Source organism: Ziziphus jujuba, chromosome 5 (genome assembly GCF_031755915.1).
Source record: "Ziziphus jujuba cultivar Dongzao chromosome 5, ASM3175591v1".
NCBI classification, from domain to species: Eukaryota; Viridiplantae; Streptophyta; class Magnoliopsida; order Rosales; family Rhamnaceae; genus Ziziphus; species Ziziphus jujuba.
This window is the reverse complement of record NC_083383.1, coordinates 32,313,696-32,336,942: the sequence shown is the minus strand read 5'-3', so window position 1 is coordinate 32,336,942 and position 23,247 is coordinate 32,313,696. Positions and strand designations below refer to the sequence as shown.

Genomic DNA, 23,247 nt, shown 5'->3' with positions numbered 1-23,247 from the left:
CGTAGCCGTCCGCCTCCATGGTTGGGATGGAGGTTTCAGCAGCGGCGCTGTCGGGACGCCTAAGCGCCGTATGCAAGTTTCTCTCTTTAACCTCCTCGCCAGTCGATGCTCGGGACGTTGGGTATCGGAGGGCATCACTGATTTATGGTGTGGTGCATCAAGTATAAATTTTCAGATAGAAATTTCAAACCCTAAAATGTTCTAGAATTATTTATTATATTTTATTACATTTTATTTATATTTGGATTATTTAATTATTATTTATTAAATTAATTGATTCCTTGGTTTTCAGGAAATACGAATAACGGGTTTTACGAAAATATTTTAAAAGGGGAACCTTTCCAACGGAGTGAATAGTGAGGGTTTTGAGAGAAAGTATTACTTCCAATTAATTATTATTTATTTATTTATTCTTAATTAATCAAACATACTGTGATTATCGTTACTATTATATTTGTGCAGTAGATAGGGTCACTCACTGAGATGATTAGCATCTTACGTTTTTAAATTCCGTTCCCCTAGGTCCAGGTTGGAAGACGTTGATCGTCCGGGACGAACTCGATGCCTCAGTTCATTGCCGAAAGTCCGAGAAGCATTTCCTTCCTTTTTCCTCTCCATCCTATATTAATTCTTTATCTGTCATTGTATTAATTCCATATTTATTTGTATAATGCTCTGTATACTGTATTGGACATTTAGTTATTAATTACGCATTGATTTACTATTATTTATTTTGAAGTGCTGTAATTTGTGGAATCAAATTGTAGTAATGTGGGAGGAATAAGGAGATGAATATAGAAGTGTGTTTTCAGTGCAGGAAATTTGTGGTAAGTCCAACTCTTAGGGGAGGTTCTGCCGGATTTCCCATTGGAGGGTCTGGTAAGGTTTCCTTGGGATTAGGACTTGTCTAGAGTTCCGGTGGGGAATTTTGAAGGGGTCCTGACATATAACCTGACACTCTATATATATACACACATATGCATACATATATATATATATATATATTACATTAGATAAGTGGATGATAAGCATCCTATAACATCCCTACTTAGTAGTACATTTAAAACCTAAACCATCAAAAATAAATAAATAATTTATTTAATTAATCAAAAATGTAAATAAATGGATAGATAAATAAATGAATGAACAATAATTTAGCTGAGTAAATAATGAACAATTAAATAGCTGGAAGTTTAACCAAGTAAACAAATAAATAACTGAATAAATAAATAAATAGATAAACAAAATTATTATTATCTCTTCCGTTTTAGTCCTATGATAACACTAGTTCATATTTATCAAATCCTACGCTAACACTAGTTCATACTATCTTAGCACAACTTTAACAAAACATCCCATTGTCAACCACAATTTATGAACCACTTTTGATATATATATATATATATATATTCACAATCTTTTAACAAAATATATTCACAATCTTATTTTGAATCATATATAATATATATATTATCCACGTTTTAGAAAATAAAATTATATGAAGAATTTATATTTTAAAAAAAAAAGGGGCATGAATTATGTATCTGAACATAACACAGCATAAACCAGCTGAGCCGAAATGAACAAATAACCGAATGGTCGACATCGAATTTATAATTAAACCGAGTAGAAAATGATAGTCATTAACCTTTTGGTATGACATTTCATTTCATACAAGGAATGTGCTATATTTAATGTTTTTCATAATATTTATACTCTACATATTTATACTCTAATTGGATGGAAATAGACTCAACCTCTTGGATCCTTCAAGGAAAACGAATCGACATAACAATTAATATATTATTTTAAATAGAATCACGCTCTGTGGTTGGCTATAAAACATGTTAATACTTAAAGAACGTCATAGAAAGGAATTCTTATTTATTTAGTAACTTTTTGTTTTTTTTTTGTGTCACGACATGGATGTCTTATATATCAGTCACACCACATTATATCTTTCTCAGAACGAAATTAATTGTGGGCCACTTAGTTATCTTATGTTTGGTTCATACTAAATAGTGGTAGCTATATATATATATATATATATATATGTAAATTATTCAAATTCCATTATTCCTCCATGTAATAATTAGTATGTCTACCTACTACCCATATACGTAAATAAATGAAACAAATATCCTAGATGCAAGATTTTTTCTGTTCTTGCCTGGCACTAGCGTTATGTATTTTAGAGAGATTTACAGTTAACTGCTTCTAATTAAAATATTGATCATAAGAGAAAACAAATAAATTATGAATGTCATTAGCTTGAACAATTTTTCTAAACTTAACAAATATCATACTTAAAAGAGCATGGCACACGATCATGTACAAACAATGAACTTTTTTCAAGCGACATAGCAGAATGTTATTAGTTAACTTTTTTTAAAGTAGAGAGACTTGTGACGGAAGTATTAATTCAATTTTGTAAATACATGATTAACCATATGCTTAATTTGGACAGCATATTGGTAATATTGAAACACTCTATATAAGCTAGATGCCATCCATTTTACAATCGTTTAAGGCCCTATGAATATCTAATATTTTAATTTTAATTATTAACCAAAAAAAGAAAAAAAGAAAAAGCAAAGGTCTAATAATTAATATTGTTAATTGTGTTGTTGATCAGGTTTCACTCACTGCATCACACCCAATTTCGAAGCAATTACTCACTGTTCATGCCAATTTATGATATCATTTATGGGACAGTGGATGAGTCGACGGATGGCGTATACAAATCATCATTGGAAAGAGAAGAAGAGAGTGGAGATGTGGTGCATTTAACCCATCTAACCACGCCAGACTCTATCTATCACTTGCGCCTTGGATTGGCATCAATGGCTTCCAACCCTTTTAATACTTCTTCCCCTTGTAAATGGTATCTCTGGCTGCTCTGGCCCCTCACTTGTTGGTTTGTCGTCATCATCAATTGGATCAAGGGCCGTGCGTTTATTTCTGAGTCCAACTCTTTCAAAAACCTCAAAGTCCACTCTTGGGTCGTACCAAGATACAAATTACAAGTAAGATTTAAATCAGTATTTTTAATTGTTAGTTAATTAACAATTGGTCAGGGGACAACCCAGTTCGCAGTGATTGTACACGACAGTAACTGGGCTCTTGATTTGATTAGACGTAACTTAAAAATTTGCATTTTCTCAATTAATTTGACATGTATCTCAAAAATTTGCCTTTAAATTTTGTTAGTGTCTATTACCATGGAGAAAAGAAGCTATCAATAAGTTGATTGAAGAAGCAATATTGGATGCCGATAAGAAGGGAGTTAAGGTGTTAAGTCTAGGTCTTCTAAATCAGGCAAGAGTTTCTCTAATTAATTAAACAAAATTATCTTCTACTTTTCTTAATTCTCACTTCAATTAGCACTTGATTTTTTATATATAGTTTTATGCTCTGCTTTGGATTGGCTGCAGGGTGAGGAACTTAATAGAAATGGTGAACTATATATCAAAAGGAACCCTCAGCTGAAGATAAAAGTGGTGGATGGTAGTAGCTTAGCAATGGCTGTTGTTCTGAACAGTATTCCAAAAGGGACAACTAAGGTTCTCCTCCGAGGCAACCTTAACAAGGTTGCTTTTGCCATTGCCAATTCTTTATGTCAAAGGGGCATTGAGGTAATTAGCGTCTTCATCCTCTATTAGACATGTCAGTTTTTTAGATTATAAATGCAGAAAATGAACTTAAAGGGCGGGGAAAAAAGATTAATTGAGTGGTTTATACTTTACAATGGTATCTATATTTGAATACATAAAACTAAGAAATGGAACTAGAGGAAGTGAAAAGATGAAATGAGTATGAGAACATAGAGAATGTGTAGTGTAGGCATAGTAAGAGACAAATATGTGGATAAGGGTTTTTATTTTTTAACTTTTGTATTTTTGGTCAATGGATATGAAGTTTCTTTCAAGCATAGTGATGGATGAACAAATAAATATGTGAAATGATTTTGTCTGCAGGTGGCAACAATTAATAGGGAGGAGTCCATGCAGAAGCTAAAACAAGAGCTTGGTCCACAGCATACCAGCAGTTTGGTCCTTTCAACAAATTATGCTGAAAAGGTTTATTTATTTATTTATTTATTTTTTCTCTCTGGCACACCTAAATTCATTATATATGATCATGATAATTCATGCAAGATTAGTCAACGAATTCTTTGAATTCACTCGTCCATCACCACCAACAAATCTCGAGTTTCTCAATTAATTTCTTCTCGTTCTCAATTAATTTTTTTTTAGGTAATATTACATTGTACATCCTTAAAGTTTTTTTAATTACAATTAAATATCTTTATAAAATTATAAAAATATCTAATTATAATAAAAAAATATGTTAAAAGTCGTACTCTTTCTTTTATAAGATCTCATTTTTTTTTGTATGTCAGACTTTATTATTTTGATAACAAATAATATGGTGCCACATTCTTTGGTATCATATAAAACGTCAGTAAATAAATTTAATGCCAGTAAGTATTAGTACTCATAATTATGAGAAAATTGATGACATCCAATTATGAATAATGAATTATGCAGATATGGTTGGTGGGAGATGGATGGAACGAAGAAGAGCAAATGATGGCAAAGAAAGGAACAATATTCATTCCATTCTCTCAGTTTCCTCCAAAGAAATTGCGCGAAGACTGCTTCTATTTCACCACTCCTGCGATGGTAACTCCATCTTCATTAAAAAACATGCACTCTTGTGAGGTAATTACCACCCTTCAACTTTTATTTTATTTTTATTATTATTATAATATATATATGTATATATGTACACATCGAAGTATGGGAACATACTAATTGGAATTATTGCATGAGTAAATGGTAATTTTGTTATTAAACTGTTTCCATATACATGGACCCATTCTTCAACTTACATATAGATCAAATTTAGACAAGAAATTGAATTGATCGTTACTACAAAAAAAAAAAAATAATAATAATAATAATAATAAGAATAAGAATAAGAATAAAAATTGTACTATATATATATTGATATGTTATTTAATTTGTAAAATATCTCGACACAGAATTGGTTGCCAAGAAGAGTGATGAGTGCCTGGCGCATAGCTGGGATACTGCATGTTTTAGAAGGGTGGAACATAAATGAGTGTGGGGACACCATCTTCAACATTGACCAAGTTTGGCGAGCAAGCATTCAACATGGCTTTCATCCTTTGGACGAACAAATTATAAATAAGTCTTGATTAATTTCTATTCATAATTTATATTTATATACTTGAACAAATTATAAATAAGTCTTAATTAATTTCTATTCATAATTTATATTTATATATATGCTTGCATATTATACTGTGATATGTATACCATAATTATTAGTTTACTACGTGCTTTTAGTAATTTTTGAGCTGTTGAAGACTCTACAAGTTGTAAGGGGATCAAAATTATATAAATTAATCAATGTCCTTTCAAATTTGATGAAGCTCTGTGTATATTCGCTTTCGTACGTGTATGTTTTCTGTTATTTTTTATACAAAATGAGTAGTAGACTTCTATTTGTTCTTATTTATTTATTGTGTAATAATTAGTAGTAGGTTTTCCATGGCATGTATATTCCATTTTGAATAGCTTTATGGGTTTTCTAAATGAGCTTCTAGCTCAGAACATCCACATCTCTAAGCCCATATTGGTTTGTCACCCATATTACTCGGCTTAAGTCCTTGAATGGTGGACTAATTGGACCATATTTATTTTAAGCTTCAAAAACCCATGTCCAAATTGGGCGTCAAACCTTTTTGCCATGATTTTTTTTTTTTTTTTCACTGAATGGATGTATAATATTTTTGGTAAAATTATTGAATGGATATATTCATATTTTTTTATGCCCTAGTCATAACATCATGAACGGCAAGGAAAGAAAGCAAAGATGGCTCCTCATCCATCAAAATGGAAGGCTAATTGCACTGAAAAGTTTATATACATGCCAGGCCTCGAAATGTTAGATTCGGCATTGGCCTGTTAATCATAAGTCTAGGCCCAGCTTTCGTAAGTAAAAAAAATATATTTTAAAAAAAAAAAAGGACCAGATATTTCTTTGGACAATACAAGTAACTTTTTTATTGTTCTTGGATGATTAAGCTGGGGCAAGGTCTATAAATACACCATGATAACATAAATATAAAAACGCACATCCATATGTGCTATTCAATTCTATATGTATATATAACCATACCAGTTGGATTATACATCCATTCATTTGGACATACTAACGATAGTCAAAATTTGGACAATTAAATGAGTGATTATATCAAATTATTTACTGAACGTAACATTTTTAACCCAATTACCAACGTTGTCTTTCTGATCTTAAAGATAGAAGTACTAGCAGAGAGACTAATTTGAATACGGTGAAATAAATTAAGCATATATATAGTGAGAGGATTAGAAGTGCTGAAACAACATTTATGCTAGATAGCCAAGTTGATGATCAAGCAGAGTATTGTAGCACGTGACTTTCCAATGCTTTGGCCAGAAATCCAACATGCTTGAATGACCCATCACAAATTGTCCAGGTGTACAATCCCAACCAAGACCTAGCTGGAGTTAGGTATCTAGCTGAAAATTTGAGGCTAGATGGGGGCGTCAGTCATGAAAATGGGTGGCTAAGATGGAATATGTTCAATGAATGGGTCGGATTACTTTTATATATAATATCTTATTTGGCACGTTATTTTCATAGCATCAATATTTTTAACCTTTTTTTAATACATAATTTAGGTGGCACCTAATTTGCCTTTCAAATAAATATATTGAATCCTCGAATTTTTGTCTCTGATAAAGCAATGTGAGAACCATATTATTTCAAATACTTGGAACAGAGCTAACACCATTATTTATGCCGTTCCTTTTTGCAATTGGGCGTTGGGAAATTACTTTGTTTCCATCTATGGCATTCATGGTCATCTTTTACACTTTTAATCAATATCAATAAGTCAAGGAGCTAAACACCTATATATATACGCCTATATCTATAGGTACATTTGTATGTATGTATGTATAGGAGTCGTAGAGCTAGCGAGCACCTATTGTTAAGACAGTACTTGATAAAGCTACAGAAGCATTGTGGGACGCTATAACAAGTATGGCTTCTAAACCAGAAATCTTAAGTGACTGGCCATGGAAGCCTCTTGGAAGCTTCAAGGTAGTTAAGTTTTTATATCTTATATATTTATATAATAACATGTATATTTTTTATTGCAAAAAATAAAATAAACTATATCTTTGATGGAAAACATTACATCATGCATGCCTATATCTTTTTCATTATCACAAGAATTGCATTAATTAATTAATTATATTTATTCAATTATGAATTGTGGAAATTAATTTGATGAATATTAATTAATGTTGATTGTGTGGTTACATGTGGGTTTTGATGGAAATACAAAATACGTGATATTGGCCCCATGGATGGTCCACAGCGCTTATTTATGTATAAACATAATGAAGGGATCAGAAAGAGAACTCCACCTTGTGTATTTGCTGGTTTTACCATTGGCTTTAATAAGGATGCTTCACAACCAGATTTGGATTTCTCTTTCCCGCTATCGCACTGCCAAAGGCAAAACTAGGATTCTTCACAGACCTCTCGAATTTCATCAGGTTGACAGAGAAAGCAATTGGTACGTAAAAACAATTAAATCCTAATTCCTTTTACATTTATATATAAGTATACATGTATGGATGCATGCATATGTATTATGTATATGCTTATTATATAATCAAATTTGCATGCATGCATCTTTTTTCACAGTTGCATGCATGAAAATTGATTTAGTTTATATATATATATATATATATACACATAAAAACGATATACTAAAGAATTTAAAGAAGAAAACTATAAAATACAGATATTCATAGTTATTAGACCTATATGATTTGTTCAATTTGATGATTATAAATTATTGTCTTTCATGATTGCTTGATTTGACGATGACTATAAATAACTGTTTTTCACAGTCTTTCATCATAAATCTTTTACCATGTCAAAACCGTATATATATATATATATATATACATATTGATTTTTTTATCCAATTAGAATTTATCCTCTTACCAATAATATATATAACGTCTTTTAATACTAATAAAATGAATTCTTATATAAGAGAAATTTCTTATATATTTTTATATATAATTTTGCTACTTCCAGGAATGTCACCCAATTTATATGGGGGACAACCAATCTCTTGGCATCGAGCAATCATTCTATTATATGTAATAATGATGATTAGACAATGATAAGTGATTATCACTTACCATTTGGTGGGAAACATTGCATCTCATGTTAGCATATTTCGATGCACATTATATGTATGAATTCTCATATAAGGACTATTTTAATGTAACTTTCATAACCTTCTTTATTAGCTTTATTATTTTAACCATTGATATATTTAAAAATATATTTAAAAGTTTAAATAAGTCTAGAAATAGTAAAATTTGACTTTTTAAAATTTTAGTATATCATTAAACTCAATTTAAATCCAAAACTATATTTTTAAATTTTAACTTTTGAATTAAATTCGAAAGCTAATAATAATTTTGTTATGATGGGTAATATTTTTGCCAACCATAGCAAGACTATATAATATATATAAATATGTTCTTCTTTATGGATGGACAGGGGTGATCAAATATTGTTCGCGTCGATCTTGTTCTACATAGGATACAAAATAATTCCATGGGGAGCAATACAACCAGTACGAAGAACAGACGGAGTGGTAATCACAGCTTTGCTTTATGTGGGGCCGGTGGAGTTTGTCTACTACTGGTTTCACAGAGCTCTTCACCACCATTTTCTCTACTCTCGTTACCATTCCCACCACCATTCCTCCATTGTCACCGAGCCCATTTCCTGAAAGAGTATCCACTCATAATCCACCGCCAAACATTTTCTGCTAATAATTAATGAAAATTACTAATGAAGTTAATTAATTATCATCAGCTATTGTTCATCCATTCGCCGAGCACATAGCGTATGCAATGCTGTTTGCAGTACCTATCCGAACAACAGTTCTTACTAAAACTTCATCAATGGCATCCATGTATGGTTATGTCCTCTTTATTGATTTCATGAATAACTTGGGACATTGCAATTTTGAGCTCATTCCCAAGTCCTTCTTCTCCACTTTCCCTCCCCTTAAGTACCTCCTTTACACACCCTCGTGAGTATTATTTTCCTTTATATATTTATCTATATGTCTATATATCTTAACACTAGTTATAAATTGTATCTTCACTAATTAATAATTAATTGTCGATACTTAACCTCAAGGATACATATAATAATTAATTAATTGGCAGTTATGAGCCAGAAAATGACAGCCATGAGAGATCAAGGACACATATTTTCTGTACGGAATAGACAAGGCACATGAAAAAGTGGCTATTCGTTTTTTCATAACCAAACTTTTTTTTTTTTTTTTTTAAAACTTTTTGGGACTTCATTTTAAAAATTAAAATTCCAATGGGCAAACGCCAACCTTATATTTTGAAGGGGAATTTAGTCCATTACCCCTTTTGAAAGGGGGTTAACAATATATACCACCGATTCATGATTTATTTTTGTTTTGTCCTCTTCTTTTTGAATATTCCTAAAGTACCCTTGATATCAAATTTTACTTTTTGCCTGTCTTTCTTTCACTTCCTTCGAAGTGCTTTTCTTCTCTTCTCCTTCCTCATCCTTCCCCAAAAAACCTCAGAGCCGGCTCCTATCTTCTCCTTCCTAGAGTTGGCTCTTCTCTTCTCCTAAAAAACCCAGAGCCTGCTCCTCTCTCACACAGCCTCCTCTTCAGGTACTCCTTCTTCTTTGTTATTTGTATGTTGTTGGTTTTCTTAATCGACTGAGATCCAATTTTTAATATGGTGCCGGAAATATTTTGATTAGACGTGGGATTTTTCCTCCTCCTTTTTGGGTGCTTTCAGCATTGTTTTCTGTACTGCTGGAGTTTTGGCTCTTTTGCTGCTCCCACTTCTTGCCAAGAACACTTACATATTCGAAAATGCCCTCATGCCAGGTCAATTTCAATTCCTTGTAAAAACCATAAAATAAAAATCAAAGTGCAGTTAAAGTTTGCTTAACTGTGGTGATTGTTTCGAATTATTTTTAATGTGAACTTGAACAGGTACTGGGAATCCCATGCTCTCCAGTCAGGATGTATCGGAGGCAAATAAATGGGTGAAGGACGTAATTGCTCTCAATTCCAAATCTCGAGGTGCAGGAATGTATGTGCTTCCTTATTCGGTTTAATTCTGTGAATTCTAATTTAACCGCTTCAATTTTGTATCTGCAGTATGAAACAATGCTAGTTCCTTTTTTTAGAAAATTACTTTAAAATAGTTTTATAGCTCTAGCACTGAATAATCCTCTATACTATGTTAGCAAATTTTCTAAATTTTTATATGATTATTACTGGACATGCATATATATATATATATATAAGGGTACCCACCTCTAAGATTGTTGAACAATAAGATTGAAGTTAGCTTGGTTTTCTAAGTATCTAGATCAACTTGTTGTAGCCAAGCTCATGTATCTAGGGGATTTGATGTGAGTTGAAGTGTGTTTCTCTTTACATGCTTTGGAAATTTGGTTAAACAAATTTAATGTTTCTTTTTAATTCTTTCTCTGTGTTGCTGATGTATATTAAAGGTGTTATTGCTGTAACTTAGTGCATTAGAGATTCTAATACGTTGTTATTCAACTTTCTCAAGACATTTAGCAAAATAGTTGCAGGAAATTATATGCACTTTGCACTATGGGACCTCTCCTATTTCCTGGGATATTTTTTATGTTCTCTGTTGCAAATGCGTTTTTATTGCTTCCCTTAGCTTGACTTAATAATGTAGATAATCTAGGAAAAGAAGAAATCCTATGCAAGTGTGTTCTTACTTGGTTCTCTCTTAAATCTTTTGATTCAGAGAGAGGCAAAGATTGATAGCACAGTATATGTCAGACTTGGGTGCCAAAGTTAACTATCACAAGTTCCGGCCTCAGGCTGTTCAGTTTCATCCGCTACATTTTTTTCTGGTCCAGATTCTGGAAAAACTGAACAGAATATCAGTTGTTCAGCACCAATGTTGTTGGAATAATAAAAGCACCACGTGGTGATGGGAAGGAAGCAATTGTCCTTGTAACACCTTTCAATTCAGCGAAAATTAATCAGGGCGAGGCTTTGTCTTTGGGCATTGCATACTCGGTATTTTCCTTGCTCACCCGTGTCACTTGGCTGGCCAAGGATCTTATTTGGCTGGGTGCTGATTCCCAGCATGGAGAATATGCAGCAGTTGCTGCATGGCTAAGAGAATATCACACACCACTATTTACCAGATTGCGCACAACAGATGTGGAAATATGTCTTGAAATCAATAATGTGCATGAAGTGGAAGAGAACCCAATTGCTGAAAGGAAGATATACGATGAATTTCGACGTGCTGGGACTATGGCTGCAGCCCTTGTCATTAAGGTTGTGGATAAAAAGGAACAATCTGGGGACAGCCTTAGCATATATGCCGAGGCATCAAATGGGCAGATGCCAAACCTTGACCTCATCAATATTGTGAACTATTTAGCTGTACATAGGCAAGGGTTGTGGGCAAAGGTGGACAAGATGTGGTCTGTACTTGACTCCAAATGGCTAAAGATTTTGGGAGAATTATTCGAAACAGCAGGACAAGTGGCTAGATCCTTAAACCCCCTCTGGAAATTTGGTATTCCAGCAGCTGATTATGTTGAAATCATTGACTATCTCAGTTGCCTTCATTGGTTTATGTCTCATGTTAGTCATTAACTTTGCTACAGCAGAAATTTGGGGTTTACTTATTGTCCCAATGTGTTTACTGGCTCATCCCTTGATGCTTGATCTTAGAGTTCCGAGTTCGAGAAACTTTTCAAGAGTATCTCGTAATCTTGTTTTGCAATTTATGGGATTTCCATCAGCAACATTTATGGTTTTCAAAGGTGCATTTGAAGGTTTTAGCAGCATTGATGTGGGTGATTTCTGGAATAGGTTGGAGTCTCTTGGGGCTTGGAACAGTGCTGCTTACCTTTTTATAGGTATGGTTCACCTGCCATGCTGGTTATTATGCATTGACATTTTATTTCATCATTGTTGACGCGTCTTTGTCGATTTTTCCGTGTACTATTTGTTGGTTGGACCTGCAAATCAGAGGATCAGTAGCACTATTTTTGAATGTTGATGCTATGTCTTATCTGATTTTCAATCTGAGTATTGGCTAGTACTAGAATGATACGTCTTGAAGCCTGTGGTGGTTTTTGATTTTTTTTCATCTTTGGAAGCGTTTTATCAACTTATACTTAAATTCTCCAACAAGTGTGAGGTCGTAAAGTTACTTCGTATCTTTTTCTATGTTATATGGTTACGCAGACACTTTCTATGGAGGGAATAAAAAGAGAAGTTCTCTTGGCATATAGAAAAAGGAATTGCTTGTAGCAGCAAATATAAAAATAAAAATAAAAAGATGATTGAAGTAAAAGAGACCGACGAGGACAGGTTGCCTTGTTGACGGAGTTCCTGCCCCTATCAGAATAATTTCTTTTTCTCTCTAACATTATCAAAGAAGATGCTATAAATTTGGACGTCATATTCCCACATCCACTCAAAAGGTTAAGGAACCTAAAGCCTTATGGAAGTTATATGGCTGTGATTGAAAAATTTGTGCCAAAAATGTTTTTAGGTTTTATCATCCTCTTGTATTGATTGGTGAAGTACTAAAGCAGCCAATTGGACACTCCCAGCTTCTTTTGTGGTTGTGGTGCTTTAAGCGTGACCTTACCATTTGCTTTCTAAATCAAAGTTTTTTTTTTTTTTTTTTATCATTATTGTATAATTAAGAAAACTGAGGATGAACCTAATCATGATAATTATGAATATATTATCATCGAATTATTAGAAAGTATCTCTTGATACTTGCCTTTCCCATTATTTTGTTTTATGCATAAATAGATATAAAGAAGTACTTATAAAGGAAAATAAACATATAATTTATTTATATATAAAAGAAATGGTTAATTAATGCGATGGCTAAACCAACACCAGAAACAATAAATAACAAGGTGCAATCCAATTCCAATGTCATACACAGAATTTTTGTTACTAATATAATCTGAACCATTCTCAAGAATTTTATAACTTCTTAAACAAAATAAAATAATAATACCCCAATGTTTTATACTTCTTGTCAAAAAGTGATATAGTTGAAAACGCTATACTGCAGTAAGTGCTAATCTATTTTATTTTTTCTTTTTATTATCATTATTACTATTATATTTTTTTCAAGTCTTGCAAAGTAATTTTGTTTGCTTCATTTTGCAGGTCCTCAAGGATCATATTGCACTTGGGAATGGTCAATTTCCTAATGGAATCAATGGTATTTTATTTTATTTTCTAAATTATGTATTTCATTTTAAGTGAAACGTATTGACTATATTCTTGTAAGACTGTGCGATAGGAAGGTACATGTTCATTTTCCTTCAGGTAATGCCCTAGACATTCTTGCTTGAGTTCCACTATAGAAAAATGGTCTTGATTATTGGCATGGTACAGGCCACTGAATTGGGTCTTACCTTAATGTTCATGAAGGCAAGTGTGTTTTACTACTTTCCTCTATTATTACTGGGTATGAGCTGTTGTCCCAATTGTTAGATTTGAACCTTTATACTTCTTAATGGATACTCTAGGTATTTAATTATTTTCTTTGAAACTTGTATGCTAAATATTGTAACTAACCGCAGATATTTCATTTGATTTCATCCAGGTATCAAATCGGTCTCCGTTATAGTGGAGGTGCCCCCGTATGCTTTTAATGCTGTCACTAAAGTTTGGCATTATACCAATTGTGGTGCCAATTGGTGTTCAAGATTTTGACATTAATGGGGAACTTTGGGTCAAATTAGGACTGATACCAACAGAACCTTTTGTAGGAGTTGTAATATTCTCTAGATTTTATTCACAAAACACTTGTATATTTTTCTCTTGCTAATTCAGATTTAGTTTTTAGTTTTTCTACTTGATTCTCATGTCAAGATGAAGTGTAAGGATCCAATTTTATTATTAAATTCTCCATATTGTTTGAGATGTGGAAAAGCAAGAAATAAGAAGGATGAGAATTTAAATGGATGGTAATTGAGTTCTCATATATTGGTTCTCTAGTTTGGGACCATTTGAACTTGTTTGAATGGTAGGCATTAAAATTTAGTTAGTTTTAAATTGGAGACTATTCCCAGCTTGAAAGCTTCTTCCAATCTCTTTTAAAATGCGACTCCATGGTAGTATGTCCAAAAGAGAGTAGTCATGATGGAATTAATTGTGCAGTTGTGGAAAATATTTAAATAAATGGATATGAAAGTGTCGAATAAATGGAACCATCTTCCATTTCTCATCTACCCTCATTTCTCATTAACTGTCAAATAAAGTGGAAAATATTTTGCATGTTGTTGCATTTAATATACATTAGGGGACTTGTGGGGGCTAAAAAATTGATAAAATGTGATAACCATAGGGGTTTCAGTAATTACTGATGAAATCTACTGTAATTTTTCAAGCAAGGACAAATTAATTACCGTAGGTTTCATAGGTAATTACCGAAGGTCTTACGGTAATCAAATTTTTGTGCCAATTTGAGAAATTTTTCAGAACTTTTGGGATTTTTTCTCCTTAGGATCATTGAAGAAAGTATATTTTGCATGTTTTTGCATTTAACACACATTAGGGGACTTGTGGGGGCCAAAAAATTGTTAAAATGTGATAACCATAGGGGTTTTGGTAATTACTGATGAAACCTATGGTAATTGTTCCAGCAACTACAAATTGATTATCGTAGGTTTCATCGGTAATTACCGAAGGCCCTTCGGTAATTACCGAAGGCCCTACGGTAATCAAATTTTTGTGCCCATTTAAGAAGTTTTTCAGAACTTTTGAGGTTTTTTCTCTTTAGGATCATTGAAGAAAGTATATTTTGTATGTTGTTGCATTTAACACACATTAGGGGACTTGTGGGCACCAAAAAATTGGTAAAATGTGATTACCACAGGGGTTTCGGTAATTACCGATGGAACCTACGGTAATATTTCCAGCAAGGACAAATTGATTATCGTAAGTTACATCGGTAATTACCAAAGACCATATAGTAATAAATTTTTTTGGCAATTTGAAAACTTTTTCAGAATTTTTTGGATTTTTGCTCCTTAGGATTATTAAAGAATGTATATTTTGCATGTTGTTGCATTTAACACATATTAGGGGACTTGTGGGGGCCAAAAAATGGGTAAAATGTGATAACCATAGGGGTTTCGGTAATTAACGATGAAATCTATGGTAATTGTTCCAGCAACAACAAATTGATTGTCATAGGTTTCATCGGTAATTACCGAAGGCCCTACGGTAATCAAATTTTTGTGCCCATTTGAGAACCTTTTCAGAACTTTTGGGATTTTTTCTCTTGAGGATCATTGAAGAAAGTATATTTTGCATGTTGTTGCATTTAACACACATTAGGGGACTTGTGGGCACTAAAAAATTGGTAAAATGTGATTACCACAAGGGGTTTCGGTAATTACCGATGAAACCTACGGTAATTTTTCCAGCAAGGACAAATTGATTACCATAGGTTTCATCTGTAATTACCGAAGGCCCTACAGTAATCAAATTTTTTTGCTAATTTGATAATGTTTTTAGAATTTTTGGTGATTCTATTCACGCTTCTCCGGCCTCCTTGACGCTAATTTTTCAAAAGAAACCTTGGCGAGCAACGTTAGAAACTTAAAAACAACCATAAATCCTAGTAGAACTGGAACAAAACCACCATTTGCTAAAGATCCAGATTCTTCCGATCCACCATTCAAGTATTCTGAAGCAGCAGAGAAGAAACAACCACAAGTGAGAAGGTAAAAGCATTCTGATACTCGTAGAAATAAAGGCAGGATTGAAGATGGGCATCGTCAAGCATTAGCCTGAAGATCTGAACATTGCTTTCTTCGAACTCAAACATCTTGTCTTTAGATTTGGTCCTCTTTCTAATCTCAGCATTGGTTTTTTATGAGATCCCAGAAGCCAAATCGTAGGATCCACAAAAGGTTTCCTTATATTAAATCTAAAATAAAGGACATACAGATCTTTTAAAATTTTTTTAAGGATGTAATGGATGTTAAAGGGCAAAAAAAAAAAAGGTTGACGGATGAAGGGGTATATATCATCATAGCCCTTCTAAAAGGGACATTGGGCCAAATTCCCTTATTTTAAAGGGGAATTTGGCCCAATGTTCTTCTTTCAAGGCCTCTAATGAAATATACCCTTCATTTCTTAGTTTTTTTTTTTATCTGCCCTCTGCTTCCCAATTTATCCCAAATGAAAGTAAAAAATTACTTTACTTTCCTTTCTTCATTCCTTCGGTCCGAGAAAACCACAGTCTTTAGTTTCTGCACTCAGCTTTTCTATTTTTCTTCATTCCCCAGAAAACCACACACAATCTCATTAAGAAAAAAAAAAAAAATCCATGCTCCATCTCCCTGCATCTCTTACCTCTTCTCTTGCAAACATATGAAAGCCTAAGGAAAAATTGCGTTTGAGGTAAGGATCTGTGTATTTTGATTTTTTTTTTTTTTTTTTTTAGCTTGGGTTTTTGCTTAATTGGTGAAAAGAGAAGACGATGATTGGAATGGAGGAAACTAGTCGAAATCAAGTAGTAGTAGGTTATACAATGTAGTGGTGTGATTAAATATTATGAGTATGCTTTAGGGTCAGTTTCTATATTGCTTTAAGGTCAGAAACACTTCACAAGTGTTTGTTGAATTTTCTGATTGCAATAGAATATTAAAGGAAATGAAAGAAAAGAAAACCCAAAAAAACAAAATTGAAGAATAAGTAGAAAGCAGTTATGGTTAAAATCTGCTTCAAATGTTGAATCATTTGTTTTCTTGTTTATATGACACTCACCATCCTGCTAGATATCATAATTTAATTACATAACTTCATTTTGATTTTATGTTGGTTTCTTGTTTATGGTTGTGAAGGTGAGCGATAGTTTTACAGAGGAGCTTCACTTGGAAAGTTTGCAGCATCAAATAGAAAGTGATCTTATGCCAAGTGCCCGATGTGACCAAAGTGATTCTTATGGTATCCTTTTAGTTATATGTTCTATGGCGAATTATATAAGTTAACTTCTTCTTTTTTTGTTTACAATTAGTTAATATTTAAAAAAGACGTTATACCTACTATATGGACCATGAGGTATATTATCTATGTTGTTTAGTTTGCCTTAATTTCTTTCTGTTTAGTTTTCAGCCAAGGTTGGAATTTCTTAGGCTTGACTGGTGGAACATTATTAATTTTCAAGTTGATTACAAATATGCAGTTGGGGATAGGATAGGTGAACTTTCTTATACTTACTCCTATTTTATGAATTTGAGGTTGGTTGCGGAGATGTGGTATTAGTTTGCTTGTGGTTTTGTATTGTAGGCTAATGGCACTCAAGACTTCCATGATAAACTGATATTTACAGATTGAGAAACCCATATTATTGGTTACAATTCCAAAAATGTGCTTGAAAATGCCTTAGGTCAGGTGCATATTGTTATCGTTGTGCACTTGATTATGAGGTTGATGTAGTGTCCCTCCTTAACATATGGAAGTTGTGGTTTTTTTGTTTTTTTGTTTTGGTCTAGAAGTAATAATCGCTGGCCCCACACCCTTTCAGTGAATTTCATGTAACAATTGGTGTATTACTAGAGTGGATATCGTGATGGTCTCACAGCAAGAGAAGAAGCTGTAGCACAAGAGGGATTTAATATTGGCTTTAAGGAATCAGTCCTTGTTGGGTACAAATGGGGTCTAGTTAGAGGTGATACCAGGTAAAAGAAAACAAAAGAGGAAAAGAATTTGAATGCTCTGTTGCTTATAGAGTTTTTAATGAAATTGCTATAAGCATATGATTAAAAAAGAATTTAAATGCTCTGTTGCTCATAGAGGTTTTAATGAAGTTGCTATAAACATGTGATTAACTTCTTTTCTCTCCTACGTTTGTTTTCCTGTTTTTTCCAATCTGCATCCCTATGAACTGCCTTCACTTTAGTTCCTGAGGACTAGAAAGAGAGCATTTAAATTCTCAATATGGTAACCAAAATCTCAAAGACATGAATTGTATGGTTGCTTTTCATAAGGGTTTGACAACATGGGCTAAGTGGGTGGATTCTACTATGAATCATAGTAAAACCAAAGTCATCTTCCAAGGAATTTCTCTTACCCACTGCCATTAAGTTTACTTCTTTCCCATCACCAATTTTTTCTTTTTTGAAAACCAAAAATTAATTTTGTGAATTTCTCTAATGCTTTTTTTTTTCTTTCTTTTTTTTTTCTTTTCATATTTAATGGCAAGGGATTGGAATGAGCTAGGGGTGACAAATTGTGGAAATGAGACAAAACTCCTAAGTGGATCAGTTATCGAGGTGGATTGCCCAAGGCATTATATGTGGTGAAAGATGTATTAACTGGAATGAGAAAACATGTTCATCTGCTGGACATAACAACTTTATCACGACTCAGAAAAGATGCACATCCTGGCTTTTATAATGGCTTTAGGCGCATGGACTGTAACCATTGGTGTATTGCTGGACTTCCAGATACTTGGAATCAACTTTTTATGCATTCCTCATAATTGTCATGCTTGTTCTGGTATTTTTTGTTTATAAAAATGATCATACGGTTACTTAGGTCCTTCCTTCCATAGATCACCATTTTTAAGGGAATTAAGTATCAAAACACGACTGATCTTTTCATTTTCAATGTTAGCCAGATATTGAGAGTTAAACATCATTAATGAAACTCTACAATCCTGCATAATTTAGAGTATTTAATATATTCATAATTTGAACCATAAATTTGCACAACTCTTTGATTTTTTTTCCCCTGGTAAATATGTCATTTAATGGCCCACTATTTAATTCTTTGGTTGTTAAATATGTCATTTGATAGTTTCCTGACCTTGCATGTTACATTAGTATATGAGTCTTTGGAAAATTGCATGGTGACGGTGGAATGAGGCAAGGTTGCATGAGTTAAACATATGAGGGATTCAAAGTGGGTGAGTCTAAGACAAAGTTATGAAAAAAGTTCTCAAATTGGCATAAAAATTTGATTATCATAGGGCGTTCGGTAATTACCAATGAAACCTACGGTAATCAATTTGTCCTTGCTTGAAAACTTACTGTAGGTTTCATCGGTGATTACCGAAACTCCTATGGTAATTATAATTTATCAATTTTTTTGCCCCCACAAGTCCCCTAATGTGTGTTAAATGCAAAAACATGCAAAAATACTTTCTTCAATGATCCTAAGGAGAAAAAACTCTAAAAGTTCTGAAAAAGTTCTCAATTTGGCACAAAAATTTGATTACCGTAGGGCCTTCGGTAATTACCGATGAAACAAACGGTAATCAATTTGTAGTTGCTGGAAAAATTACCCTCGGTAATCCACTTTGTTTGTAATTTTCTCACTTTTTCCAATTCTTTTGTCAGAATCATTAAGAAAGTTATATTTAACATGTTCTTGGTAGAAACACTCATTATTGAAGGTTGTCGGATTGAATTGTGATGATTTGCTTTGAAAAAATTGAACAAATATAAATTGAGGCCACCAATACAATATTCTTGCCATAGCATTATTTTCTTGTTGACAACAAACCATCAAATATACCATATATGTAAAAGGCTAAAATATAAATATAAATATTTGGACAAACATATGTATATATGGTATAAATATAAATACTACCAACAACACAGTGGCCAAAAAAATATATAATGATAACAAATTCTTATTGATTCGAATTTAAAAGACACATGACAAAAAAATTACAAGTTAGCATTAACAAAATTCGAATACAATTTTGTATCATACTCAATCTATGTAGTATGCAATTAGAATGATTGTTAAGCTATTCTTTCCATTGCATTATTCTTAAGGGTTCTCTATGAAGGGAGTTGCAGATTGTCATAGCGGATGAGAGACTTAAGTACAAATTAAATGGGAAGAAAAAATAACATGTTAAGAGCTGATTATGTGTTATGGCATATCTTTGAACAAATTGAATGGGAAGACACTATAACTGTGATTTTTCTTTGTCTTCGAAGGCCAAAACAATGTCGTTTAAGACTGACCCTAGTAGTAATGTTATTCGGTTCTTGTTTGTATCATACTCGATCTATGAAGATGTAGAATAAAATTTATTGGATAAAATAAAATGGAAGTCCACAATTAGAGCTCCAACCTTATAAGGACATTCTCCAACCTTATACTAGAACTCCTGTCCTCATAGTAAAGAGGTTCTGAAACAAGAAATTTGAAGTCCACAATTGAGCTCCAATGGAACAAGAAATTTGAAGTCCACAATTTATAGTGGTACATTTCGAGCATATGGTTTGAAACTAATTAAATGGGGTCCTGTTCAATGTGTAAAATGAATTAAACAGGGGAAAAGAAGAAGAAGGAAAACTTACTACAGCCTTGAAATCAAAACACAAATAATAGAGGAAAGAAGTAGTAAAACAAATCAAAACACAAATAATAGAGGAAAGAAGTAGTAAAACACACTTGCCTTCATGAACATTAAGGTAAGACCCAATTCCATTTGGGCCTGTACCATGCCGATAATCAAGACCATTTTTCCATAGTGGAACTCGAGCAAGAATGTCTAGGGCATTCCCTATAGGAAAATGCACATGTACCTTCCTATCACAAACTTACAAGAATATGGTCAATACATTTCACCTAAAATGAAATACATTATTTGAAAAATAAAATAAAATACCATTGGTTCCATTAGGATCAAGCATTCCCAAGTGCACTATGACCCTTGAGGACCTGCAAAATGAAGCAAACAAAATTACTTTGCAATACTTGAAAAAAATATAATAATAATAATGATAATAAAAAGGAAAAACAAAATAGATTAGCACTTACTGCAGTATAGCATGGTTTCTCATGTTCTGATGGTTTTCCAAAATGAACTGTCCTTCTTATATCAGTTGTTCGATGTAAATATTGAATGAATGCCCATAAAGATAACCACTTATAAGTTAAAAATGTATCAATAGAAAACATAGTCTATCTAGCTAAAATATTTAATAAAAATAAGTGCATGAATGTAGTTTGTAATTTTTACATAATTGTTACCAGTCAAGTACATATAATAGTTAATTATAGCTAACAAGCCTTCGCTCCTGAGTCAAAAAGATAAATGCTATCTGGATTAAACTCAGCACAAGTTTCTGCTTGTGACGCATAATGGATGATTGCAGCATTTGGACCAACCAACGAAATAGTAGGAAAACTTAAGCCTCTAAAATGCTGCAGATATAACAAAAAAGAATATCTCTATCATGAAAAATTTTGTAAGAAAAGCATATTCCTCTAGTGTATTACATAATTCAAATTTCAGTTGCTAATTAAAGCAAAGCCCTGACATGTAATGTATAATTAAATTAGCTTCAATTTTCAAAGGATTTTTTATCAGACCCATGCTATGCTAACTAGAAAATCTATCAAAATTATCATTATTTGGTCCATAAGATAAGTAACAAGCATAAAACTGTTTTGAGGAATGGTACCCCAACATTTTCAACTATATCACTTTTTAAGAAGAACATTTAAAAGTGGCTGATAAAGTATGAATTAACATATCCATGTCAAAGTTCATTTAAAAGTGGAAAACCCTTTATTTCTCTTCATATGTTGCACGAAACACACATTAGGGGACTTGTGGGAGTCAAAACATTTATCAACTATAATTACCGAAAGGCCTTCGATAATTACCGATGAAAACTTCGGTAATTTTTTCAGCAAGGGCAATTTGATTACCAATGGTTTCATCGGTAATTACCAAAGGCCCTATGGTAATCAATTTTTTTTTGGCAATTTTAGAACTTTTTTTGAACTTTATGGGGATTTTGCTATTTAGGATCATTGATGAATGTATATTTTGCATGTTGTTGCACAAAACACACATTAGGGGACTTGTGGGAGTCAAAAATTTGTCAACTGTAATTACCGAAGGGCCTTAGGTAATTACTGATGAAACCGTCGACATTGGTAATTACCGATGCACCATCCATATTGATTTTTTTTTTTAAATGTTTTCACTTCTTAAGGTTTGTTTCTCTCGTATTTGGTTTTGGATAACACTATTTAAATGTTTTCACTTCTTAATGTCTTTTTTCTTTAATTTTGTCAATGGTTATCATTAGTAAAGCTAGATTTAACACACACTATCGAAGCTGTCAGATGGAATTGTGGTGATTCTTTTGTGACGATGGACAAATGTTAATTACCGATGATGCATCGGTAATTACCGTTGGGCATTAATAGCATCCTTGTAACAGTAAGAAACTTACAAAATACTGAACACAGAATGATATTTTACTAACACAATACGATAGATGACTTGTAAAAAGGAGAAATGCAAATCTAAAAGAGATTGGAAGAAGCTTTCAAGCTGTGAATATTTTCCAATCTAAAACTAACTAAATTTTAATGCATACTATTAAAACAAGTTCAAATAGTCCCAAGAATTTTAATCTTTCATCTATATGATTAAGTTTGGGGCTTTGAGATTTTATATCATAACGGCATATGGTTATACGGATGGGGTCTATTTAAGCATTAAAAGTGCCTTTTTTTTTTTTTAAATGATGAATTAAAAAGATATCTCCTGCTAGATACTATTAGTACTATAGGCACTATATCAATGGTCCCATATGCCACATGGCCATTACAGAGGTATAGGACCTTACGAGACTATAAAAAGGTAAATCAAAACACAGCATAGTTGAATTGGCTTTTTTCTGCTGCGCTGGTGGTAAAAGTGGCTTGTTCAAACGAAGGGTAGGAATAAATATAGCAGATAATTATGAAACATAAGTACGTTAATAGACAAACCTGCCCTTGTCATCCAGGCCCAATAAATTATCTCCAACTGGCCCCTACAACAAATGACAATTGGATTTTGTTACGTTTGAAGGAGAATGACTGTCCACACAAGGAGCAGAGCTCGTTTAGATCTTTATAGAAACTTAGTAATGCCAAAAAAAAGAGGCAAAGAACAGAGGTCCCACCTTAATTAAGCAGATGTTGGGGGACAAAGAACCATTTATGTTCCATGCCACAACTAAGCAAAAGTCCTTGTATCAAATTAA

General features: G+C 32.8%; 2 protein-coding genes, 1 long non-coding RNA gene and 1 pseudogene across 3 annotated transcripts in view; all 4 read left to right on the top strand.

Moving 5' to 3' along the window:
* LOC125423018 (very-long-chain aldehyde decarbonylase CER1) overlaps window positions 1-5,543 on the top strand; it is a 39,395-nt gene extending 33,852 nt beyond the window's left edge. The window contains 6 exon segments of the mRNA XM_060817354.1: window positions 2,636-3,026; window positions 3,211-3,318; window positions 3,435-3,635; window positions 3,978-4,079; window positions 4,551-4,724; window positions 5,048-5,543. Of these exon segments, the coding sequence (XP_060673337.1) occupies window positions 2,636-3,026; window positions 3,211-3,318; window positions 3,435-3,635; window positions 3,978-4,079; window positions 4,551-4,724; window positions 5,048-5,224 (1,153 nt within the window). The 3' untranslated portion in view covers window positions 5,225-5,543.
* Window positions 5,544-7,119: 1,576 nt separating this feature from the next.
* On the top strand, window positions 7,120-8,902 carry LOC132803703 (very-long-chain aldehyde decarbonylase CER1-like). Its single transcript, XM_060817065.1, has 3 exons — window positions 7,120-7,176; window positions 7,425-7,660; window positions 8,668-8,902. The coding sequence occupies exons 1-3, from the start codon at window positions 7,120-7,122 to the stop codon at window positions 8,900-8,902; spliced, it is 528 nt and encodes a 175-aa protein (XP_060673048.1).
* A 739-nt stretch (window positions 8,903-9,641) lies between these two features.
* Window positions 9,642-12,962, top strand: LOC125423019 (uncharacterized; annotated as a pseudogene).
* Window positions 12,963-16,449: 3,487 nt separating this feature from the next.
* On the top strand, window positions 16,450-18,768 carry LOC125423020 (uncharacterized). The gene is made up of 3 exons (XR_009639217.1): window positions 16,450-16,630; window positions 17,074-17,176; window positions 18,435-18,768. It is a non-coding gene; the product is annotated as an uncharacterized LOC125423020 (long non-coding RNA).
* The last annotated feature ends 4,479 nt before the right edge of the window (window positions 18,769-23,247 follow it).

Bases quoted from the DNA above. Each gene is read 5' to 3' on its own strand.
- LOC132803703 (XM_060817065.1), top strand. From the start codon at position 7,120: ATGGCTTCTAAACCAGAAATCTTAAGTGACTGGCCATGGAAGCCTCTT. The intron at 7,177-7,424 runs AAGGTAGTTAAG...GATGGAAATACA, and splicing joins GGAAGCCTCTTGGAAGCTTC to AAATACGTGATATTGGCCCC. The intron at 7,661-8,667 runs GTACGTAAAAAC...ATGGATGGACAG, and splicing joins GTTGACAGAGAAAGCAATTG to GGGTGATCAAATATTGTTCG.